At 51.0% G+C, this 23,884-nt stretch overlaps 2 protein-coding genes across 5 annotated transcripts in view; both read left to right on the top strand.

Annotated features, from left to right (window-relative positions):
* The window catches only part of M6 (neuronal membrane glycoprotein M6), a 311,681-nt gene that overhangs the window by 137,839 nt on the left and 149,958 nt on the right, over positions 1-23,884 (top strand). The gene's annotated exons all lie outside the window — the stretch shown is intronic.
* Positions 698-10,667, top strand: LOC123770015 (mucin-5AC). The gene is made up of 2 exons (XM_045761570.2): positions 698-2,740; positions 8,131-10,667. The coding sequence occupies exons 1-2, from the start codon at positions 1,120-1,122 to the stop codon at positions 9,390-9,392; spliced, it is 2,883 nt and encodes a 960-aa protein (XP_045617526.2). The 5' UTR covers positions 698-1,119; the 3' UTR covers positions 9,393-10,667.

Genomic DNA, 23,884 nt, shown 5'->3' with positions numbered 1-23,884 from the left:
CTTGAGTGCTCGACATGTTTAGCGCTAAGATATACTTAGTGGTTGATCAGAAGACTGTTGTGGTGATCTTACTAACTATACAGAGGTTGATAGGCCTTATAGGCCCCCAACACCACCACCAAATAACTGCCAGCAAGCAACCCATCAGTCGTAGCCTATCCTAAATTAATGTATAAATAAAAGTTCAGTATCCATATTAACGTAGCCTATCCTAGGCTAATAAGAAAATCAGACTACAATATATGTTTATATTAATGTGTGTTTAAGAGTCGATTGTGTTTTTTTTCATTACGATATACGAAACAAATGGCTAATTTTGTTTACGGCGGCAGCCTGGTCGAGAGTAATATGGATGGAAGAATGGCCTACCACCCAGGTTGGCAACAGCCGGTCCTTAGGCTGTTTCCATAATGTGTAACAATAAATTGCATTCTATCAAACATAAAATAATATTATTATAGTTGTGTGTTAAGTTGGGGGGTTAGGTGAGGTGTTTTGGTCTGGGTGGCGATTGTTTGTAATTATTTGTAACGGGGTTTTCAGTCTTCAAGGGCAGGGGGGGGGGGGGGAGGGCGGCCCATCACTAAGATGCATTATATATATTTTTTAACCAATTGTGTATTCAAAATCGTTTTTTTACTCTTTACAAATGAGGATGATTATATATTAGAATGTGGTGTGTAGTTTGGGCTAGACTGTGTTGTGTATTTAGATTCTGTAACCAGTTGTTTAGAGGTGTAATTCGCGGGTGAAGCATTTACAGAGATGCAATTCAAATGGAGGACTTAGTGCTTCGAGAACAGCTCGCGCGTCGTCAGTTGTTAATCGTGTGTTAATTGTCTTACATACATAAATAAGGGGGGTTTAGAGGGTGGTTTAACCAGCATTTAGGCGGTGTTCGTGAGGACTGGCTGGATATTTAGTGTACTGTATATGGGTGAGGTATTACGAGATTAAGAACAGCGGGGTTCGAACGTTGAACGTGAGCGAAGCACTTTTTGAGTGGAACAACTCACAGCTACACCCCCCTTACCCACATCTCTCTTGGTGGACCAAGCCGCAGCTACCCCCCACAGCTCTCCTGGTGAGCCAAGCCACAGCTACCCCCCCACAGCACTCATGGAGGACCAGCCCACAGATGCCCCCATAGCTCCCATGGAGGACCAGCCCACAGATGCCCCCATAGCTCTCATGGAGGACCAGCCCACAGCTGCCCCCACATCACTCGTGGAGGAGCAGCCTACAGCTATCCCCCACACCTCTCGGGAAGAAGCAACCAGTAGCTATGCACCTCACCTCCCTTGGGGGTCCAATCCATGGGTGCCAACCACATCTCTCCTGGAGGGCCAACCTACAGCTATCCCCCACATCTATCCTGGAGGACCAACCCACAGTTATGCACCTCATCTCTCTTGGCGGACGAGCCCACAGATGCCCGCCTCATCCATCATGGGGGTCGAACCCACAGTTACTCAGGTCTCGTCTGGTGGATTCGCTCACAACTCCCCGCAGTTCTTCTGGGGGAGCAGCCCTCGGCTCTCCTCCGGATCTTTGTTTGGAGACCAGCTCATAGTTACCCCTCACATCTCTCCAGTGGGGTCAGCCCACAGCCACCTTCCAGACCTCTCCGGGGACATAGACATGTATTTTCTCACACCATCTCCCCAGATGGAGCAGCCCACAGCTGCCCCACATGTTTCTCCTGAAGGTCTAGCCCATAGGTATCCTCCGAATGTCTTCTGGAAAGTCGACCAACAGCTCCCTAGTACATCTCTAGTTGGGGGCCAACCCACAACTACCCACCACAGCTATGATGGGAAAGCAGCCCACAGCCTTCCCCAGTATCAGTCATGGGGACCCACCACACAGCTGCCCACCACATCTCTCATGGAGGACCAACCCACAGCTGCCCACCACAGCTATGCTGGAGAAGCAGCCCACAGCCTTCCCCAACATCAACCCTGGGGACCCATCACACAGCTGTCTACCACACAGCTGTCCACCACACAGTTGTCCGCCACACAGTTTTCCACTACACAACTGCCCACTACACAGCTGCCCACCACATCTATGGTGGAGGACCAACCCACAGGTGGCCCCTACATCTATGCTGGAGGACCAACCCATCCCCAACATCAGTCATGGGAACCCACCACACAGCTGCCCACCACATCTCTCCCGGCGGATCAACCCACAACTTTCCGGCCCTTATTTCCTGGGGAACTAATCCATAGCTCCCAATCGCATCTCTCCTTGGTACAGGCACAGACCACATACGTGCTGTGGAACCAACCCACAGCGACCCACCACGTCTCTCCCGAAGACCCAACCCAAAGCAACCCACCAAATTACTCCTGGCCAACGAACCCACAGCAACCCACCACGTCGTTTACGAATGAGGAACCGACAGCTACTCAACACATCAGTCTTGGAACACCAAACCACAGCTATTCACCACATAATTTTTGGATGACGAACCCACATCAGCCCGCCACATCACTCATGGGAAACCTGCCCATAGCTACCCCCAACATTTCCCCTGAAGAATCTGCTCACAGCTACCCACCACAGCAATTTTGGAACGTCTTCCCACAGCTGTCAAACACATCTCCCATGCAGGACGCGCCGTCAACCTCCCACAACCTGTCTCCCGGAAGTCTGGCCCACAATTACCCGCAAGACTCCTCCTGGGAGATGAGACAAACGCCCCTGCAGCATCCAGCACTCGGCTATCTTCAAGGTATGAAGTTTGTGAGGGGGAAAGGCACGCCACAAGGGGTCACATATTTCACTACTCTCTGTACATGGTACATCTTTGACGTGGTTTTCCATAAGGCCGATAATCGCAGTGTAATGACTTGTGTATCCGCTTGCTGTAACTGTGTATGGAGTCACCCCATCACGTGGAGTGCCACAGGGTAATCTGTGACACCCACTCTGCATATTTCCCTTGAGTAACTGGAGGTAGTCAAATGTCGCCTCTTGGGGCATTGTCCACGACAGCATTGTATAGTTTGCCGGCACTATAGAGGCGGCACAACTTAAGTTGTATTCAGTTGTAACGTTACACCAGTCCTCCCTCCACGACAGTTCGTGCTACAGTTTATACTAGCGGCTCGGTGGGTGAGCTTGGCAGCAGGTTTGAGGCTCTCTTGCTAGCCTCTACTGCCACACCATTGTCAACTGTCAATGTTTACAATTTTTGCTGCCCGGCTTTCTCTGACGGTTCTTATTTAATTCGGATAATATTACTCTTCTTGGATGGCAGTTGCTGCCATCTCTAATTGTTTCTGTCTTGGTTTTATGTCCCCCTAGCAGCAACTAGTTGCTACTAGTGAAATGTTTGACTGTTGAATGGACTTGTGTTAGTGTGGAGGTAAGTGGGTGTGTTTGGTACTGTGTGGGAGGGGGGGGGGGGTGTGACGAGGCCTGTGCGGGGGTGGAGGGGGGGGGGGTTGTCAGGTGGCCTGTGCGGGGGTGGGGGTGGGGGTTGTCAGGTGGCCTGTGCGGGGGTGGGGGTGGGGGTTGTCAGGTGGCCTGTGCGGGGGTGGGGGGGGGTTGTCAGGTGGCCTGTGGGGGGGGGGGGTTGTCAGGTGGCCTGTGCGGGGGGGGTTGTCAGGTGGCCTGTGCGGGGGTGGGGGGGGGGGTTGTCAGGTGGCCTGTGCGGGGGTGGGGGGGGGGTTGTCAGGTGGCCTGTGCGGGGGTGGGGGGGGGGGTTGTCAGGTGGCCTGTGCGGGGGTGGGGGGGGGGGTTGTCAGGTGGCCTGTGCGGGGGTGGGGGGGGGTTGTCAGGTGGCCTGTGCGGGGGTGGGGGGGGAGGTTGTCAGGTGGCCTGTGCGGGGGTGGGGGGGGGAGGTTGTCAGGTGGCCTGTGCGGGGGTGGGGGGGGGGAGGTTGTCAGGTGGCCTGTGCGGGGGTGGGGGGGGGGGGTTGTCAGGTGGCCTGTGCGGGGGTGGGGGGGGGGGTTGTCAGGTGGCCTGTGCGGGGGTGGGGGGGGGGGGGTTGTCAGGTGGCCTGTGCGGGGGTGGGGGGGGGGGTTGTCAGGTGGCCTGTGCGGGGGTGGGGGGCGGTTGTCAGGTGGCCTGTGCGGGGGTGGGGGGGGGGTTGTCAGGTGGCCTGTGCGGGGGTGGGGGGGGGGGGTTGTCAGGTGGCCTGTGCGGGGGTGGGGGGGGGGTTGTCAGGTGGCCTGTGCGGGGGTGGGAGGTTGTCAGGTGGCCTGTGCGGGGGTGGGGGGGGGGGTTGTCAGGTGGCCTGTGCGGGGGTGGGGGGGGGTTGTCAGGTGGCCTGTGCGGGGGTGGGGGGGTTGTCAGGTGGCCTGTGCGGGGGTGGGGGGGGTTGTCAGGTGGCCTGTGCGGGGGTGGGGGGGGGGTTGTCAGGTGGCCTGTGCGGGGGTGGGGGGGGGGTTGTCAGGTGGCCTGTGCGGGGGTGGGGGGGGGTTGTCAGGTGGCCTGTGGGGGGGGGGTTGTCAGGTGGCCTGTGCGGGGGTGGGGGTGGGGGTTGTCAGGTGGCCTGTGCGGGGGTGGGGGGGGGGTTGTCAGGTGGCCTGTGCGGGGGTGGGGGGGGGGGTTGTCAGGTGGCCTGTGCGGGGGTGGGGGGGGGGGGGGTTGTCAGGTGGCCTGTGCGGGGGTGGGGGGGGGGGTTGTCAGGTGGCCTGTGCGGGGGTGGGGGGGGGTTGTCAGGTGGCCTGTGCGGGGGTGGGGGGGGGTTGTCAGGTGGCCTGTGCGGGGGTGGGGGGGGGGGTTGTCAGGTGGCCTGTGCGGGGGTGGGGGGGGGGTTGTCAGGTGGCCTGTGCGGGGGTGGGGGGGTTGTCAGGTGGCCTGTGCGGGGGGGGGGGGGTTGTCACGCGGCCTGTGCGGGGAGGGTGGTGTTTTTGTCACATGGCCTGTGCAGGGGGGGGTGTTTTTGTCACGTGGCCTGTCCGGGGGGGGGGGTGTTATCACGTGACCTGTTCGGGGCGGGGGGGTTGACACATGGCCAGTGCGGTAGGGGGGGGTTGTCACGCGGCCTGTGCAGGGGGGGGGGGGTTGTCACGTGGCCTGTCCGGGGGGGGGGGGTGTTATCACGTGACCTGTTCGGGGGGGGGGTTGGTAGGGGTGTTTTTGTCACGTGGCCTGTGCAGGGGGGGGGGTGTTTTTGTCACGTGGCCTGTGTGTGGGGGGTGTTTTTGTCACGTGGCCTGTGCAGGGGGTGTGTTTTTGTCACGCGGCCTGTGCAGGGGGGGGTGTTTTTGTCACGTGGCCTGTGGGGGTGTTTTTATCACGGGGCCTGTGCAGGGGGGGTATTTGTGGCCTGTGCGTGGGGGGGGGGTGTTTTTGTCACTTGGCCTGTGTGGGGGGGGGGGGTTGTCACGTGGCCTGTGTGGGGGGGGGGGGTTTGTCACGTGGCCTGTGCAGGGGGGGTGTTTTTGTCACGTGGCCTGTGCAGGGGGGTGTGTTTGTCACCGGGCCTGTGCGAGGGGGGGGGGTGTTTTTGTCATGCGGCCTGTGCAGGGGGGTGTTTTTGTCACGCGGCCTGTGCGGGGGAGGGTGTTTTTGTCACGTGGACTGTGCGGGGGGGGGGGGGTTATCACGTGACCTGTGCGAGGTTCGTCACATGGACTGTGCGAGGCTTGGCCCGTGACCATGGCGGCCTCGTCCCTCCTGGCACCTTCAAGTGGGTCATGCCATAATGGCAGTAATGGGTACTCACCCGTCACTCATTATGGGCAGGTGAGGTCTAACTCTTCATGCCCCGCATGTTGTATATCTCTTGTCTTCTAATTTAACAATTTTGACGTTCGAATTCATTGTCTAATCTGGCCTTAAAGTTGTGGGTGGAGGCGGCTCCTACAACTTGTTGTGTGTCGGTCGTTGACCACCGTACAGGGTGCGGGGAGGTCCTTACATTTCTTTGACTTAATTCTCCAGCTTCTACTTGTGTCCTTTCGTCTTGATTATCTTACTTTAAAAAGGTTGTCTATGTCCGTTTTGTCAGTTCCCCTTAGTATCTTGTATGTTGCGATCATGTACCCTGTGTGTCTTTCATTCATGGTTATGAGATATAGTTCCCTTAACCTGCCCTAAGAGCTTCGCCCTCTTAGCTGTAGCACTAATCTTGTTGCAAATCTCGGTACTTTTTAAGGTTTGGGCTGATGCTTCTCAGTGTGCTAATTCCAGGCCGGTGCTGCATATTCCAGTATTGGTTTAACGAATGTTGTGTAGATCGGTTTCACAGACCCCTGGTTAAGGCTTCTAAAAAATACATATGGGCTATCAACCCTCCTACCGGCTATAAAGGGCTAGGAGGGTTCGAGGGCTACCAACCCTCCTTCGGCTATAAAACGCCTTTTTTTCACACTCCTGCTCCAGTGCTCTCTTGAAAGATAGGTACAAGTCTGTCGACGGTGTTGGCTACTCTGTTGTCTTTCCTGACCACACCTCCATGTGCCGTCCACCTCCGGAGACTATAGCATCTTCACGACACACCTTTAATGCAGTCTTGTATGCTCTTCGTCCACTGCTTTTCCGACGTCAACGTTCCTTTTTCATTATGGTTGACTCCCGCAGTTCCCTCGTGGCCCTGAAGTCATTTAACCCTATGCATCCTGGGCTGGTCGAAATTCAACATTGGCTGTTTCTCCAGTTGATTTAAGTCACTTGAGTTTTGCTGGGTTCGCAGCCATATTGGCGTGTCTTTACATGAACGTGCGGACGCTGCCGCTAACAAGGTTATTCATACTTGTTCTCTTTCCCCGCCCCCCCCCCCCAAAAAAAAAGCGTTCCTTATTCAGACTCCTTTTATCCTGTCATTCATTCCTCAGTCCGCAGTGTCTGCCAGCTGGTCTTAGGTAACGGGTAACAAACTGCGCATCTCTTAAAGGTAACCCGTCCCCTTGGCCTTCCTCCTCGATCCCAGCGTAATTCATGGAATGGAACTTATTTTTCTAGAATGCATATTGGCCGGACATGCTTAACTCCTGAGCACTTAATGGAGCGTGACCCTGCTCCTTATTGTCCACACTGCCTTGTCTCACTTGCAGTCGTGTACCTCCTTGTGGAATGTCCCGATCTTCAGAACGATCGTGTCTTCCTTGACTACTGACCCTCGAAGTCATTTGACCCTCGAAGTCATTTGTCCCTCGAGGTCATTTGACCCTCTACAAAATCCTTGGCGAGTCGGATACCTTTGATGTTGCTCGCGTTATGTTCTTTTCGTCACAGCCCCTTTTCACCCGAGGCCGGCCTCCTTCAAGATCAAGGAGGAGGCCGGCCAGCTTCTCCCCCGAATCAACCTACCCTGGCTTTGCGCCCTGGTGAGGCCACTCCAGACAGACAACCAGAGCGCAACTCCATAGTCTCCTGAGACTGATGGATGCCTACTTCTATGTTCTTTTGTTTTGGGATTGGCATCCTCAGCGATATTTAACACCTTTTGCATATCCAGCAACACTGATGGTGCTACACAGTCTCCCCGGCTTGATGCCTTCTTTTGGTAATGACTTGCTTTCCTCTTGTTCCTTTTGCTGGCCTTGTCTTGTTTAACTAGTGTTAGAGGTTTAAATACAGGGGGGGGGGGAGAAAGTGGTCAGGAAAACTCTGGTGACCTTCCGCAAGCCGCCGGGGGCTTCCTGTCCCCATCGATGATCACCGAAAGAGTATAATTAGGTCATCTGTTTTTTTTATTTCCCTGTACCATTTCTCCTTAGTCTCTTCCTCCCTTTCGTTATTCTGCCTTTTCCATTTCTCCATTTTACATATTTTCTTTCTTCCCTTCTGCCATTTTCTCTTATTTTCTCCTATTCTTGTCTTTTGCTTCTCTGGGGCCAGATTCACAAAGGAGTTATGGGAGCACTTGCGAACCTGTACATCTTTTCTCAATCTTAGGCGGCTTTGTTTTCAATTATGAAACAGTTAATGAGCCCCGAAGAACCAGGAGGATGTTTATAACAATAACAACAGTTGATTGGCAAGTTTTCATGCTTGTAAACTGTTTAATAAATGTAACCAAAGCCGTCAAAGATCGAGGAAAGATGTACACGTTCGTAAGTACTTGCATAACTGCTTCGTGACTCTGGACCATGGTTTTTCACATTTTTTGTCCAATCATGAATTGCAACCTTTTGAAACTAGATTTCTAAGCAGATTGTGTTTCAGCTCCCGGGTTTCATCCAGAGGGTACTGTCACCAATCCTGGAGATCTTCCTTCAACTGCTGGATCTCACCCGGATTCCCCAGCCTCCAGCTCTCGAGGAACTGGTTCCACTCTTCAACTTCGTGCAGAGGCTCCTGTCTTCATTCCTCGAGGTTCTGCTTCAACTGCTGAATCTCTTCCAGAGCCTCTAGATCTCAGCTCTCGAGGCCCTGCTTTAACTTCTACATCTTCTTTGGATGTTCAGATCTTAGAGTCTCAAGGTCCTGCTTCAATTCCAGTATCTCGATCGTACGCTCAAGTCTTAGACCCTCGAGGTCCTGCTTCGACGGATGGGTCTCATTCAAGTGCTCCGGTCTCCAAACCTCGAGGTCCTGCTTCGACGGATGGGTCTCATTCAAGTGCTCCGGTCTCCAAACCTCGAGGTCCTGCTTCGACGGATGGGTCTCATTCAAGTGCTCCGGTCTCCAAACCTCGAGGTCCTGCTTCGACGGATGGGTCTCATTCAAGTGCTCCGGTCTCCAAACCTCGAGGTCCTGCTTCAACTGCTGGAGCTCATCTAGAGCCTCTGGTGTTCAGACCTCGAGGTCCTGTTTCAACTTCTGGGTCTCGTCCAGAGCCTCTGGTGTTCAGACCTCTACGTCCTCCTTCAACTGCAGAGTCTCGTTCAGAGGCTCTGGTCTTCAGACCTCTACGTCCTCCTTCAACTGCTGAGTCTTGTCGAGAACCACTGGTCTTCAGACCTCTACGTCCTCCTTCAACTGCCGAGTCTCGTCCAGAGGCTCCGGTCTTCAGACCTCGAGGTCCTTCTTCAACTCGTGGGTCTCGACAAGAAGCTCCACCAGCCTCCAGATCTCTAGGTTCTGCTCCAGCAGCCTTCAGTTCTCTAGGTTCTGCTCCACCAGCCTCCAGATCTCTAGGTTCTGCTCCACCAGCCTCCAGATCTCTAGGTTCTGCTCCACCAGCCTCCAGATCTCTAGGTTCTGCTCCAGCAGCCTTCAGATCTCTAGATTCTGCTCCACCAGCCTCCAGATCTCTAGGTTCTGCTCCACCAGCCTCCAGATCTCTAGGTTCTGCTCCAGCAGCCTTCAGATCTCTAGATTCTGCTCCACCAGCCTCCAGATCTCTAGGTTCTGCTCCAGTTCGTGGGTCTCGACAAGAAGCTCCAGCAGCCTCCAGATCTCGAAGTTCTGCTCCAGTTCGTGGGTTTCGCCGAGGAGCTTCGGGCTTCGGCTCTCGAGGTTCTCCTTCAACTCGTGGATCCTAAAAGTTGGCCCAACCTTTATGAAGGGTATTTTAACTTTCAGTATCTCGCACACATCACAAGTTACACACTTTGCAAGGAACTTTTTACCACAGTATCTCGTCTAATTCAGTTAGTATACAGAGTTAGCGTCAGTCCAGTATTATTCAGCCCATCCACTTACTGGTCCTAGTCTATGTATCTTGAAAGATATTGCCATTTATTTATTTTAGTGTTACCCTTTAACGATAATATTGCTGTCCATCCATGCCTTTGTCTGTCGGCTTAACCTGACTGATTGGAGCTTTAGTCTTCAGCTCCTGGGCCCTCGGGCAAAAACCTTTACAGCAATATTTGCTTTTTAGTTTTCGATATGACCAATTTTACACACCGTCCTTGCTTACTAATTTATGTTTTAATTGTGTTTTTTGTGTGTTTTTAGCCAACTATGTTCATATGGTCCTTCCCTCCACCGTAATATCAACCAGTAGTCATCAAGGTAGCTACGTCGGTACGTAAACTACCTCACTGGCATTAATTACTCCTTCAGGGTAGTTTGCTGTGACCCTTCCCGTGTAATATGTCTTGGTGTTAGTAGAGATTGTCCTTGGTATGGCTGTTGGTGTAGACTTGTATGGTTGTTGGTTTACACGTGTATGACTGCTGGTGTAGACGTGTATGGCTGCTGGTTTACACGTGTATGATTGCTGGTGTAGACGTGTATGGCTGTTGGTTTACACGTGTATGACTGCTGGTGTAGACGTGTATGGCTGTTGGTTTACACGTGTATGACTGCTGGTGTAGACGTGTATGGCTGTTGGTTTACACGTGTATGACTGCTGGTGTAGACGTGTATGGCTGTTGGTTTACACGTGTATGGCTGCGGGTGTAGACGTGTATGGCTGCTGGTGTAGACGTGTATGGCTGCTGGTGTAGACGTGTATGGCTGTTGGTGCACACAGTAAAGGAGTTGACACATCAGAGACGCACATGTTAATCCTCCCTTTGTGTATGTGAGGCAGTATATATATATATATATATATATATATATATATATATATATATATATATATATATATATATATATATATATATATATATATATTTTTTTACTAGTTGTGTAAGATATATATATATTTTATTTCACTTTTCCATTTTAATGTTTGTACCTTTTTAAACATACAACTAAGTCATACTTATTATAAATACATGTACTTGTTGAAGTGCAGACTAATTGTCTCAGAAAATAGTAAATTACAGGATCCTTATTGGTTCGGCAAATGCAAATTTTTATTTTTCTTCCTTTGTTTAATTTATCCTTTATTTTATTTTCAAATGGATTAATTACAAATTTGAGAATAACATTAATCAGAGGTTGTAAACCTCCGTGAGCTGCGTGCCAGCCTAGAATCCAGCTCTTTGAAAGGGCACTTGTGGCGCTTTGACCCCCCAGGGGGGTTAAAGGTCGTGTAGATGACCCAATACCCTATATATATCCACCGAACTTTGTCTGCATGGAGAGGGTCTGTGACGCTCCGGTCTGGTCAACACTGGAGAGCACCACGGGTACCGCCCAGGCTAAAACACACACACATCCTCACCACATTGTTACTTAAACTCTTATTTGTCTTTCTTCACCATTGTAAAAACTTAATCTTTATTTCCCAAAAGGTTGTAGGTATGGTATATATATATGTGTGTTTCCGGGGAGATTGTCACGTCAGGTGGCCGCCAGTCCTCTAGGGTGTGGACGGCCGGCAGGACTGATCTGTCACGAATTGTCACGAATTTCAGGCCGAGGTGGTGGAGGGTGTGTCATTGGTGGGAAGTGTTTCCTGGTGACGACGTTATCCACACGCTGGCTGGAATGCCAACTCTTAGTCACTGGGATGTTTTTTGATACGGTACCTGAAGGTGAATGGGATGTTGAGAGACGGAACCCAAGAGCTGAAGTGCGACGTTGGTGAAGCACAGCTAGGCAATTACGTGAAGTTTATAGCTGGTAAATTGCAAGGAAACAGAGAAACTTGCCAGGTACCTTGACCGGTGATTTGACCGCTGCCTTGACCGGTGCCTTGACCGCTGCCTTGCCAGGTCCCTTGACCGGTGGAGATGCCGCCCCTGCCCAACCTGTCCTGCCAGAGGTAGCACTATGCGTGTAACACGGTGTGGACCAAGACGCGTCAACCATTTTACACAATTACTTAACGAAATCTCTCCATCTTTCCACACTTACAGTATCTTGTGTTTATATTTAACACTTGATGAGCCCCCCATGCGCCATGAGGTAGTTTATATAACAATAACAACCTCGGGTTGTGAAGTTTACAAGCTCGTAAACTGTTTGATAAATGTAAACAAAAATCTAACAAACGAAGCCTAGTTATGCTTGCCAGGGTTGAAGCTTCAGCTCTTGGGTTCCGCCTTTCAACATCACATTCAGTTTAAGGTTCAGAAGCGAAAGGAAGGCGCCGGAGACTGGCGAGTCTCTGCTACATGCACTGTACCAGGTTGTTACCTGTGCCGCGGCGGAGGTTGCCAGAGTGTGCCGAAGGACAGCTGCATGTTCTCTTGCGTCGGGGGGGGGGGGGGAAGGGAGGCGAGTTATCAGGAGAAAGCGCCAAGCCATTGCGACTATATAGCACTTGGAAGGAGTCAGGATAAGGATTTGGGATGGGACAGGGGAAAGGAACGGTGCCCAACCACTTGGACGGTCGGGGGGATTGAACGCCAACCTGCATGAAGCGAGACCGTCGCTCTACCGTCCACCCCAAGTGGTTGGGGGGGGAGGGGGAGCAGATTAATGTTCCCCTTGTGAGTCCTGAGACAGAATAGGTTATCTTCTTGAGGTTATCTTGAGATGACTTCGGGGCTTTTAGTGTCCCCGCGGCCCGATCCTCGACCAGGCCTCCACCCCCAAGAAGCAGCCCGTGACAGCTGACTAACACCCAGGTACCTATTTTACTGCTAGGTGAAAGAAACTCTGCCCATTGTTTCTCGCCGGCGCCTGGGATCGAACCCGGGACCACAGGATCACAAGTCCAGCGTGCTGTCCGCTCGGCCGACCGGTAACTATATATATAGGACAAACGTTAGATAGGACATATAGGACAAACGTTTTTGCTTCATACGACCGATAACTTGAAAGGTGGATTCCGAGAGCTGGAGCTCGATCATGCTAGCACAAATAGGTGAGTACTGAGAGGCAAAAAAGATATATAGAGACGGTAGCAAATGAAAAAGAGAGAAGACAGTTGACATAAGAAAGGTCATTTGTCTCCTGATGTGTCAGAAGCAAGGAGGGAGTCTTGGGGGTCAGGAGGGAGTCTTGGGAGTCAAGGAGGGAGTCTTGGGGGTCAGGAGGGAGTCTTGGGAGTCTTGAGAGTCAGGAGGGAGTCTTGGGGGTCAGGAGGGAGTCTTGAGAGTCAGGAGGGAGTCTTGGGGGTCAAGGAGGGAGTCTTGGGAGTCAGGAGGGAGTCTTGGGGGTCAGGAGGGAGTCTTGGGGGTCAGGAGGGAGTCTTGAGAGTCAGGAGGGAGTCTTGGGAGTCAAGGAGGGAGTCTTGGGAGTCAGGAGGGAGTCTTGGGAGTCAGGAGGGAGTCTTGGGGGTCAAGGAGGGAGTCTTGGGAGTCAGGAGGGAGTCTTGGAAGTCAGGAGGGAGTCTTGGGGGTCAGGAGGGAGTCTTGAGAGTCAGGAGGGAGTCTTGGGGGTCAGGAGGGAGTCTTGGGAGTCAGGAGGGAGTCTTGGGAGTCAGGAGGGAGTCTTGGGAGTCAGGAGGGAGTCTTGGGAGTCAGGAGGGAGTCTTGGGAGTCAGGAGGGAGTCTTGGGAGTCAGGAGGGAGTCTTGGGAGTCAGGAGGGAGTCTTGGGAGTCAAGGAGGGAGTCTTGGGAGTCAGGAGGGAGTCTTGGGAGTCAGGAGGGAGTCTTGGGGGTCAAGGAGGGAGTCTTGGGAGTCAGGAGGGAGTCTTGGGGGTCAAGGAGGGAGTCTTGGGAGTCAGGAGGGAGTCTTGGGAGTCAAGGAGGGAGTCTTGGGTGTCAGGAGGGAGTCTTGGGTGTCAGGAGGGAGTCTTGGGAGTCAAGGAGGGAGTCTTGGGTGTCAAGGAGGGAGTTTTGGGTGTCAGGAGGGAGTCTTGGGTGTCAGGAGGGAGTCTTGGGGGTCAGGAGGGAGTCTTGGGAGTCAGGAGGGAGTCTTGGGAGTCAAGAAGGAAGCGTGGGGGAGGGTGTAGGAGGGGGGAGATGTAGGGGTCAGGAGGGACTCTTGGGAGTCAAGGAGGGAGTCTTGGGGTGTCAAGAAGGAAGGGTGTAGGAGGGGGGAGGGAAGGTGTGAGGGTCCAGGAGGGAGGGGGAGGGGTGTAATAAGCATGAAGGCTGGCAGGTCAGGTGATTGATCAATAGCGTATTGTGTGAGGAGGTGTCACGGGCACTCGCCTTAATTACCGGCGCTGACAGCTCCACGGCCGAGGTGTTTGGCCCGCCCCTCCTGCCTCCGGCCCTCTCTGGCTCACCCTCTCTTCCTTCCTCCCTTCTCTCTTACCTTCCCTTTCCCTTCCTCCGCTGTTTTATTCCCTATTCATTTTGTCAAGTTCCTGTCACTGTGTTTTCATGTGTTTGAAGCTTATCCGTTATCTTGTCTGTTTGGTTCAGTATGTCTTCAATCTCGACTGTCTCACATGCCGTTTTCTGTCATTCCTCCCCCTTACGCCTGACCACTTTATTAAGATGTAAATGTAAATTAGAATGTCTGCCTGCCTGTCTGTCTGTCTATTCCAGGCTAGAGGCTGGATGCTTACACCCTCACCCAACTTTGCACCTTGGTTCTTGTTGGGTATGTGCCCAACGTGGTTGGGTCGGCGTCGCCTCAATTCAAGAGGGAACAGAGTGCCACAATCACACACGCTGCTCCTCACTACGAATTTGGAACTGGCTACCAGTTACCATCTAACTGGTACTATGAAAACAAAAATGTTTAAACAGTGTTGTGTTGTGTTGTTAATGTTCAACACAATGTTGAACACCTCCTCCACACACCACAGTAAACACATTCTTTTAAGAATGCAAGAATCAAGAAAACGGCAGCAGGCCTATTGACCCACACGTGGCATCTCCTGTTTATATCCGCCTAAACTCGTTCATATATATGTATAACCTACGCTTGAAACAATCAAGTGATTTTAGGCCTTTTATGTTCCCTGGTGACGTAATAATTACTAAGTCTAAACCCATGTAGTTGTTTCGTGTTGAATTAATTTGTTTATTTTGCCCCGAGGGGCGAGTTTATTAGGCAGCGCCACTCATCCTGTGAGTGGACATACCGCCATAGTGACAGTATTGGGCAGCGCCACTCATGCTGTGAGTGGACACACCGCCATAGTGACAGTATTGGGCAGCGTCACTCATCCTGTGAGTGGACATACCGCCATAGTGACAGTATTGGGCAGCGCCACTCATGCTGTGAGTGGACACACCGCCATAGTGACAGTATTGGGCAGCGTCACTCATCCTGTGAGTGGACACACCGCCATAGTGACAGTATTGGGCAGCGTCACTCATCCTGTGAGTGGACACACCGCCATAGTGACAGTATTGGGCAGCGTCACTCATCCTGTGAGTGGACACACCGCCATAGCAGCATGTACAACACTCCCCAATAGGAAGAAAACCCGCTGGGTTGTTCATCCTGTCACTTGTACCCAGACGCATCTGGGACTTGCTTAATTGTCTCAAGTGAACAGCTCCTCAAACAAGGAGATTAACATTTGTCAACCCTTAAAAAATAAAACAAACAGTATTTTCCTAACTCAAAACAATGTGGGGTTTATTATTCTACACATATTTCTAAAGACTCTTAGATGTTCACATTCTCTCAGGTAGTGGTCAAGGCGGTGTCCCTCACTCTCACCACAGATTCTTTTTTTTATCTTTAAGAAAATACAATATAAATTATATATACATAAGTTTTACAAGGCAATACTACATTACATATACAGTAGTATAAATCCCAGTGAACAAGATTCTGCAACTCCGCTGCTCAACTGTTGTTTCCATTCCGAATCTCCATGAATATTTGTATCCAAGACGGATTCTCGCTATTACTGATTCTCTCCCGCGGCCGCCTCCTCTTCGTCCATAATGATCGGGGTTGCCAGCTGCAACCATGTTATACCAGTGTTGTATTGTGTCGACATATTCCCTTTGTCATGCCCTTTGCCATGCCCTGTCATCCATCTGAGCGTGTTTCAGCCACGTGTCACCTTCATAATATTATTGTCTTGAGGGTGTAAGATAAGCTTTCGTAGTCTCTATGTTTACAAGGTCTCTTAATTCCCGTGATTAATTTGTTGTCATCCTTCTCTGTACTCGTTGACGTGAATTATATCCAGTCCGTCGCCTGGCCACCAAATTGTCACTGCATAATCTAACTCGGCCCTAAGAAGAGCTAAACAAAATCTGAGTAATGCTTTTAGTTGTTTTGTTGTTAACTCTTCGAGAAATAAATCCCAGTAACCAATTTGGCTCATACAGTCACGTGATGTATCTCTTAAGGCGATGGTTGGAGCAGTACGGAGGGTGAACCAGCGTGCTGGGTAGTAAGTGGCCTGACAGTTTTGTGACCAAGTTTTACCCACAACCCGCTTGCCCTCGGCTGCGGTTCACAACCCGCTTGCCCTCGGCTGCGGTTCACAACCCGCTTGCCCTCGGCTGCGGTTCACAACCCGCTTGCCCTCGGCTGCGGTTCTCCACCAAACGTTCCCTTCAAACATTTAAACATTGATAGTTTTATGCTTTAGATCTCCCAAGAAATCATGGCGCGCAGATAATTTTCGCATTTAGACGCTGCAATTTCAACATTATCTACCTGATATCTGACAACTCTATCATCGTTACCTAGCCTCAGAGCCCTACATTTTTCACCATTAAACTCCAACTGCCAATCTTTTCGTCCATTTCAAAAGCCTGTCGAGACCGTCTTGATCCTTCAATGACTCCTTCACTGACGCTGATTGGATAAAACCCCCAGAACGGTGTGGGAGAGCAGCTCTCTCTGGCCCGCTCTCAGTCCTAATGTTGCCATGGCTCTTCTTCCCATTGTGAGCAATCTCTTATGGTAATTGTGAGCCGCACAGTGTTGGCTAGGGTGAGGGGGCCACAGTGAGCTGGCTAGGGTGAGGGCCACACCTGAGGTGGCTAGGGTGAGGGGCCACACTCAGCTGGCTAAGGTGAGGGGCCACACTCAGCTGGCTAGGGTGAGGGGCCACACTCAGCTGGCTAGGGTGAGGGCCACACTGTTGGCTAGGGTGAGGGCCACACCTGAGGTGGCTAGGGTGAGGGCCACACTCAGCTGGCTAGGATGAGGGCCACACCTGAGGTGGCTAGGGTGAGGGGCCACACTCAGCTGGCTAGGGTGAGGGCCACACTCAGCTGGCTAGGGTGAGGGGCCACACTGAGCTGGCTAGGGTGAGGGCCACACCTGAGGTGGCTAGGGTGAGGGGCCACACTCAGCTGGCTAGGGTGAGGGGCCACACTCAGCTGGCTAGGGTGAGGGCCACACCTGAGGTGGCTAGGGTGAGGGGCCACACTCAGCTGGCTAGGGTGAGGGGGCCACACTCAGCTGGCTAGGGTGAGGGGCCACACTCAGCTGGCTAGGGTGAGGGGCCACACTGAGCTGGCTAGGGTTCTCTCTACGAATACTCTAGTGGTTCTCTTTGTTCCTCTGACTGCTGCTGGCTGCCTCTATCATCCCGACGTGTTCACACACACACTGGTCACTCGCCACCATTTCATGTTGGTGTTCATTATGTGTGAAGAACATGTTGTTTAAGATTCCCTACTGGGAACAAAAAGTTCCAAGTAGCACGGGGTATGGTGAGCCCGTAGTGAACTTTTCTGGCACAGGAGCGGGGCTGTAACGTGTGAAGAACATGTTGGTGTTCATTATGTGTGAAGAACAGGTGTGAGGTGCCCCTCCTCCTCCACGACTGTTCACTCCCCACGCTTCATGTGGGAAGGTGGAGCCAGTGGTACCATCAGTGGTCTCTGCTCACCTCTTCCTTCCTTCCCACCCTCTCCTGCCCATCTCTTCCCACTTAATGTGGCCCATGACCGATGTCTCCCATTACTGGGAGATTTACTCATATGATGTGAGATATTTCCGCTGCCACTTATGGGTTTATGGAGGTTCTTGTTTGTACCCAACCACTTGGGCTGCACGGTAGAGCGACGGTCTCGCTCCATGCAGGTCGGCGTTCAATCCCCCGACCGTCCAAAGTGGTTGGGCACCATTCCTTTCCTCCCCCGTCCCATTCCAAATCCTTATCCTGATCCCAGTGCTATATAGCGGTAATGGCATGGCTCTTTCCCCTGATAGTTTCCTTGCCTTGAATTTGTGTATTCACCTAGTTGTGCTTGCGGGGGTTGAGCTCTGCTCTTTCGGCCCGCCTCTCAACTGTCAATCATCTGTAACTAACTACTACATATTTTTTTTCTCCACCACACACACCCAGGAAGCAGCTCCGTAACAGCTGTCTAACTCCCAGGTACCTCCCCTCGTGTGGGTGTTCTGACGTGTTCTCCAAGGGTTAGAGAACACCGCCGCTCCCACCAACTGTGGTTCCGCCCTGTCAAATAATTCCCACGACCTGAGCACTGAAAATTCAATCAAATTATCGAGAGTTTGACTAATTAGCACTTGTTAGTTGGAGCAATTGTTTGTCTCAGTACTTTTGTCTGCACATATCTGGCTGTTGTTGGCCAGCAGTGGCACTCCTCCTTCTCCTCCTCCTCCTTCTCCTCCTCCTTCTCCTCCTCCTCCTCCTCCTCCTCCTCCTCCTTCTCCTCCTCCTCCTTCTCCTCCTCCTTCTCCTCCTCCTCCTCCTCCTCCTCCTCCTCCTCCTCCTCCTCCTCCTCCTCCTTCTCCTCCTCCTTCTCCTCCTCCTCCTCCTCCTTCTCCTCCTCCTCCTTCTCCTCCTCCTTCTCCTCCTCCTTCTCCTCCTCCTTCTCCTTCTCCTCCTCCTTCTCCTTCTCCTCCTCCTCCTTCTCCTTCTCCTTCTCCTCCTCCTCCTCCTCCTCCTCCTCCTCCTCCTCCTTCTCCTCCTCCTCCTCCTCCTTCTCCTCCTCCTCCTTCTCCTCCTCCTCCTTCTCCTCCTCCTCCTCCTTCTCCTCCTCCTTCTCCTCCTCCTTCTCCTCCTCCTTCTCCTCCTCCTTCTCCTCCTCCTCCTCCTCCTCCTTCTCCTTCTCCTCCTCCTTCTCCTTCTCCTCCTCCTCCTTCTCCTCCTCCTCCTCCTCCTCCTCCTCCTCCTCCTCCTCCTCCTCCTTCTCCTCCTCCTTCTCCTCCTCCTTCTCCTCCTCCTCCTCCTCCTTCTCCTCCTCCTTCTCCTCCTCCTTCTCCTCCTCCTCCTCCTCCTTCTCCTCCTCCTCCTCCTTCTCCTCCTCCTCCTCCTCCTCCTCCTCCTCCTCCTCCTCCTTCTCCTCCTCCTCCTTCTCCTCCTCCTCCTCCTCCTCCTTCTCCTCCTCCTCCTCCTCCTCCTCCTCCTCCTCCTCCTCCTCCTTCTTCTTCTTATTCTTTATTCTTCAACTTATTATTCTTGATTCATTATTCATTATTCATTAACTTATTACATACACAAGCGTTTCCACGAGTTTAGTTAATTTAACAAGTTATTAAGATGGGGGTATAACGCGGCAGGCTCCCCCCCCCTCCCTTCCCCAACCATCCACCAACCACCCCCTCCGTCGAAACAACTACTCTCCCCCCCCCTCCCGGCCTTCTCTTTTGCGTCAAACCCATATATCACCCCATTAACAAGTATTCCATCCCCCCCCTCTTCCTCTTCCCTCCCCTCCCCTCCCCTTCCCTTCCCCCCGGCTCACATCTACCCCCCTCCCTCCATCCCTCCCCTCCCCCCTCACCGCCGTGTGGAGTCAGGAAGCCCCAGCTCACCGGTAATGCAATTTGTTACCAAACAACAAATACCTGCGGTTACCCGGTTGTGGATTTGCTGCTGCGACACCTTCACTGCGGGTACTCTTCCTCCACCTCCCCCCATCCCCCCACCCCTCCCCCCACCCATCTCCCCCCCCCCCCCCACCTCCCTTCTCAACCCCCACACTGGCCCTCTGCAGTTTCCTATATCCAGGCAACATGGGTTTAAAAGCCGCAGAGTGGCCCACACAGCTACAGCCCTGATCTACCAGCATATAGCCAACGCAATGTCGGAAAATGATCAGTGTAATATAGTGCTTAGAGATGGTTCGAAAGCCTTCGACAAAGTGTGGTACACGGGCCTGAAATATAAGATATCCGAGTTAGGTCTCCAACAGAGATTTACTGCTACTCTCTGCAGCTTTATAGACAATAGAACTGCTAGGCTTAATATCGGCAGCTACTTGGGTGACGTAATAGAACTGAAAAGTGGAGTACCACAAGGAAGCTGCCTCTCCCCCACTCTATTCAACATATATACAGCTGACCTACCCCAACCCCAACATGGAGAATACATCACATACGCTGACGATGTCACCCAAATAATATGCCATCCAGGACCATCAAAGCCGCTACTAGCCGACAAGACCAAGGCGGCAATTGAATCCATAAACAACTTTGAGAGGCAATGGAAAATAAGCACAAATAAATAAAAGTTCCAGATAATACACATTTGCAAAAAGAAACCCAGACCCCATTATCCTTGACAACCTTTTGATCCAATATGCGGAGGTCGGCAGAGTACTGGAACTCATGGTGAATAAAACAGGGGAACAAATTCCTGTACGTATGGCCACGTGTATCTATCCTAATATAATTGTAGGTATAATTGCTTTTATAAGTGATTGAATATTGGAAAGTGAGGATTGTTGTCTGCGCATTGTTCACTCACGGGTTCATATACATGTACGTGTGTGTGTGTGTGTGTGTGTGTGTACTCACCTATTTGTACTCACCTATTTGTGCTTGCAGGATCGAGCATTGACTCTTGGATCCCGCCTTTCCAGCTATCGGTTGTTTACAGCAATGACTCCGAATAACACACACAGTGTGTGTGTGTGTGTGTGTGTGTGTGTGTGTGTGTGTGTGTGTGTGTGTGTGTGTGTGTGTGTGTTTACTAGTTGTGTGTGTGTGTGTGTGTGTGTCTCCATCTATGTACGTGGCTCTTCAAGCGTATGTGTACATGGCTCCTCTGGCATATGTGTACATGAGCGTATAAGTGGACGTGCACATGCCAGCATCATCAGTCTCATCTCAGTACACACATTTCCATATTAGTGACTCAACCCTTCAATTAATTTCTTGTGGGCGAGGGCGTCGACTCACTCTCCCTCTCCCCACACACACACACACACACACACACACACACACACACACACACACACAAACACACACACACACACACACACACACACAAACACACACACACACACACACACACACACACACACACACACACACACACACACACACACACACACACACACACACACTGTTTACATAGTGCCTATTGTGACGACCGTCAATATTCAGTATCTCTTATGAACCCTTCCTTGCCCTTGTGTGGCAGTGTACAAAGTTGTATTTACATATTTACATATTCGTACATTGAAACGTGTATACAGAGTAATGTACTTTATTGTATATTACATATAATATATATACATATATATATATGCTTCAGCCTACAGAGTAGACCTATTGTCTTGTGTATGACCCTCTGTCCTTGAATACCAGCATTATCCTCACTCAAATAAGACCTAATTGAATTCTTCAGATTAGGCAAAATTGTAATAAATTTTTGTTAGTAAAAATGCTAATAATAATAAGTCAGAATTCGTATGTTCTTAGCTTTTAGATAATAGTAGTATACTGACTAATAAGGATTTATTTTTTAAATAAATGAAGCTACATGAACTCAGAGAACACAATCAAGAACACAGAACTCATACAAGAACATAGATTAAACCCCCTTCTGTGGCTCACATCCCTTGCCACAGACCTCACCAACAGACTGTTTAACCCTCTCCCAACAGAAGTCTCGCATTATCAGCCCCCCTTCCCCCCCCCCTCAGAATATATTTTGGACCTTGACAACAGATACGAAAACTCTTGACAACTTTTGAAACAAGAGTCAGTGGGGGTGGCAAGGTGATTGACGCCTTTAATAATGTGGAGTGGGAGTGTTTGGGCAGGTGAGGCGGCCCTGGCCTGGCCAGCCAGCTATGCAACACCACTCGGCCCGGAGCCGGCCATGCTAGGCTATCAGTTTGTGTGCGTTAGAGATAATATCTGTGGAGCCCCGCGGCTGTTATCAGTGGGCTGAGAGCTGCCTGGTGTGGGGGGGGGAGGGTGGTATAGTGCTGTGGTGGCGTCTGTGTTTCAGTCCGGACCGTCACGGTGAGAGTGAGAGACAGAAATACCGGTGCTAAAGTTACAGACTGGTTTCCGGTGTGAGACGAGGTCGGTTCCTAAACAGACCCGAGGTCTGGGGCCATATAGAGACCAGTTACAGTAGCGAGTGCGTGGTGTGGTACCGGTACGCCGTGTGTGTGCGGCGTGGTGGAGAGTGGGGGTAACCTGAACAATGCCACTCATAAGGTAACGCAGAGTGCACATACTCATGTACGGGCTCACCATAGCCCGTGCTACATGGACATTTTCGTTCTGAGTAGCTAGATCTAAAACAGCAACACAGCACATGTTCCCTACAGGATGGAAAGTGAACGTCAACCAATAACAAACTCACCACCTAACTTGAGACTAATTAAAATTAGCTCACACTTGACCGTCACTCAAGCCAGACAGGCACTCGGAGCACGACACTCAAGTTCGTGATATGTGAGTGCGTTACGTTGTTTAACATATACAAAAGTCTTTCAAGGTTGTAATTTAAATTTAAAATTTTGCCCCGAGGGGCAGTTTATTGAGCAGCGTCACTCGTTCTGTGAGTGGACTCACCGCCATAGTGACAGTATTGGGCAGCGTCACTCGTTCTGTGAGTGGACACACCGCCATAGTGACAGTATTGGGCAGCGTCACTCATCCTGTGAGTGGACATACCGCCATAGTGACAGTATTGGGCAGCGTCACTCATCCTGTGAGTGGCCACACCGCCATAGTGACAGTATTGGGCAGCGTCACTCATCCTGTGAGTGGACACACCGCCATAGCAGCATGTACAACACTCCCCAATAGGAAGAAAACCCGCTGGGTTGTTCATCCTGTCACTTGTACCCAGACACTTCTGGGACGTGCTTAATTGTCTCAAGTGAACAGCTCCTCAAACAAGAAGATTAAAATTCGTCAACCATTAAAATCTTACGTTATCTTGCGGGTGCAATATGGGGGAATCTTTTAAGAACGGTATCTATATTTGACAAATAGTATTTTCCTAACTCAAACAATGTGGGGTTTACTATTCTACACATATTTCTAATGACTCTTAGATGTTCACATTCTCTCAGGTAGTGGTCAAGGCGGTGTCCATCACTCTCACCACAGATTCTGCAACTCCGCTGATCAACTGTTGTTTCCATTCCGAATCTCCATGGATATTGAATGGAGATTCAATATCCTCGGAATGGAAACTGTTGTTTCCATTCCGAATCTCAATGTATCCAAGACGGATTCTTGCTATTACTGATTCTCTCCCGCGGTCACCGTCCATAATGACTGGGATTGCCAGCTACAACCATGTTGTACCATCGTACAGATCTCACTGATTTGTGCTTCTATCCTCCTTTCCTCAGTTACCTTGTCACGGTGATGTTGCCTGATGGCAGCCTGTATCTTAGTACTAACTTCTGACCAAAAAGTTTGTACAATCTTTTTCATTTTCTGTCGTACAGGTGTCGTGATCTACGGAAGTTTGACTTTCCTCGGGACATTTTCTGAACTTCTTCTTTATTTAGCGTCCATTTGTGTGTGTGTGTAGAGTTCTTGTGCTGTTTTTATGTAATTTCGGTAAAAGCTTTGAGCGATAATTCGGAAGCTCTGGTGATTCTAGATCACGTCTGGAAAAGGGAATAATTTGAGCAGATTGTTGTTGTGTGTTTGGGAACTTGTTCGTCAGGAATTGTGTGAACTGAATTTAAGCGAGGCTCTTCTGTGTGTGTATGTGTGTATGTGTGTGTGTGTGTGTGTGTGTGTGTGTGTGTGTGTGTGTGTGTGTGTGTGTGTGTGTATTCACCTATTTGTGCCTGCAGAATCGAGCGTCGGCTCTAGGGTCCCGCCTCTCTAGCCCTCGGTTGTATAAAGCAATGACTCTTGTCCTACTTCTCTATCATACATAATTTTAAAGCTATGAATAGTGTTTGCTTCCACAACCTGCTCCTTAAGTGCATTCTATTTTTCCACTACTCTCACACTAAAAGAAAACTTCCTAACATCTCAATGACTCATCTGAGTTTCCAACTTCCACCCATGTCCCCTCGCTTTGTCGGTATTCCGTGTGAACATTTCGTCTATTTTCACTCTGTCAATCCCCCTAAGTATTTTGTATGCTGCTATCATATCTCCCAGCTCCCTCCTTTATTCT

The sequence above is a fragment of the Procambarus clarkii genome, chromosome 45 (genome assembly GCF_040958095.1).
Source record: "Procambarus clarkii isolate CNS0578487 chromosome 45, FALCON_Pclarkii_2.0, whole genome shotgun sequence".
Taxonomy (NCBI): domain Eukaryota; kingdom Metazoa; phylum Arthropoda; class Malacostraca; order Decapoda; family Cambaridae; genus Procambarus; species Procambarus clarkii.
This window is presented reverse-complemented; position numbering and strand designations above follow the sequence as displayed.

Coding starts and splice junctions, on each gene's coding strand:
- LOC123770015 (XM_045761570.2), top strand. CDS start 1,120: ATGGAGGACCAGCCCACAGATGCCCCCATAGCTCCCATGGAGGACCAG. Junction 2,741..8,130: donor AGCACTCGGCTATCTTCAAG/GTATGAAGTTTG, acceptor ATTGTGTTTCAG/CTCCCGGGTTTCATCCAGAG.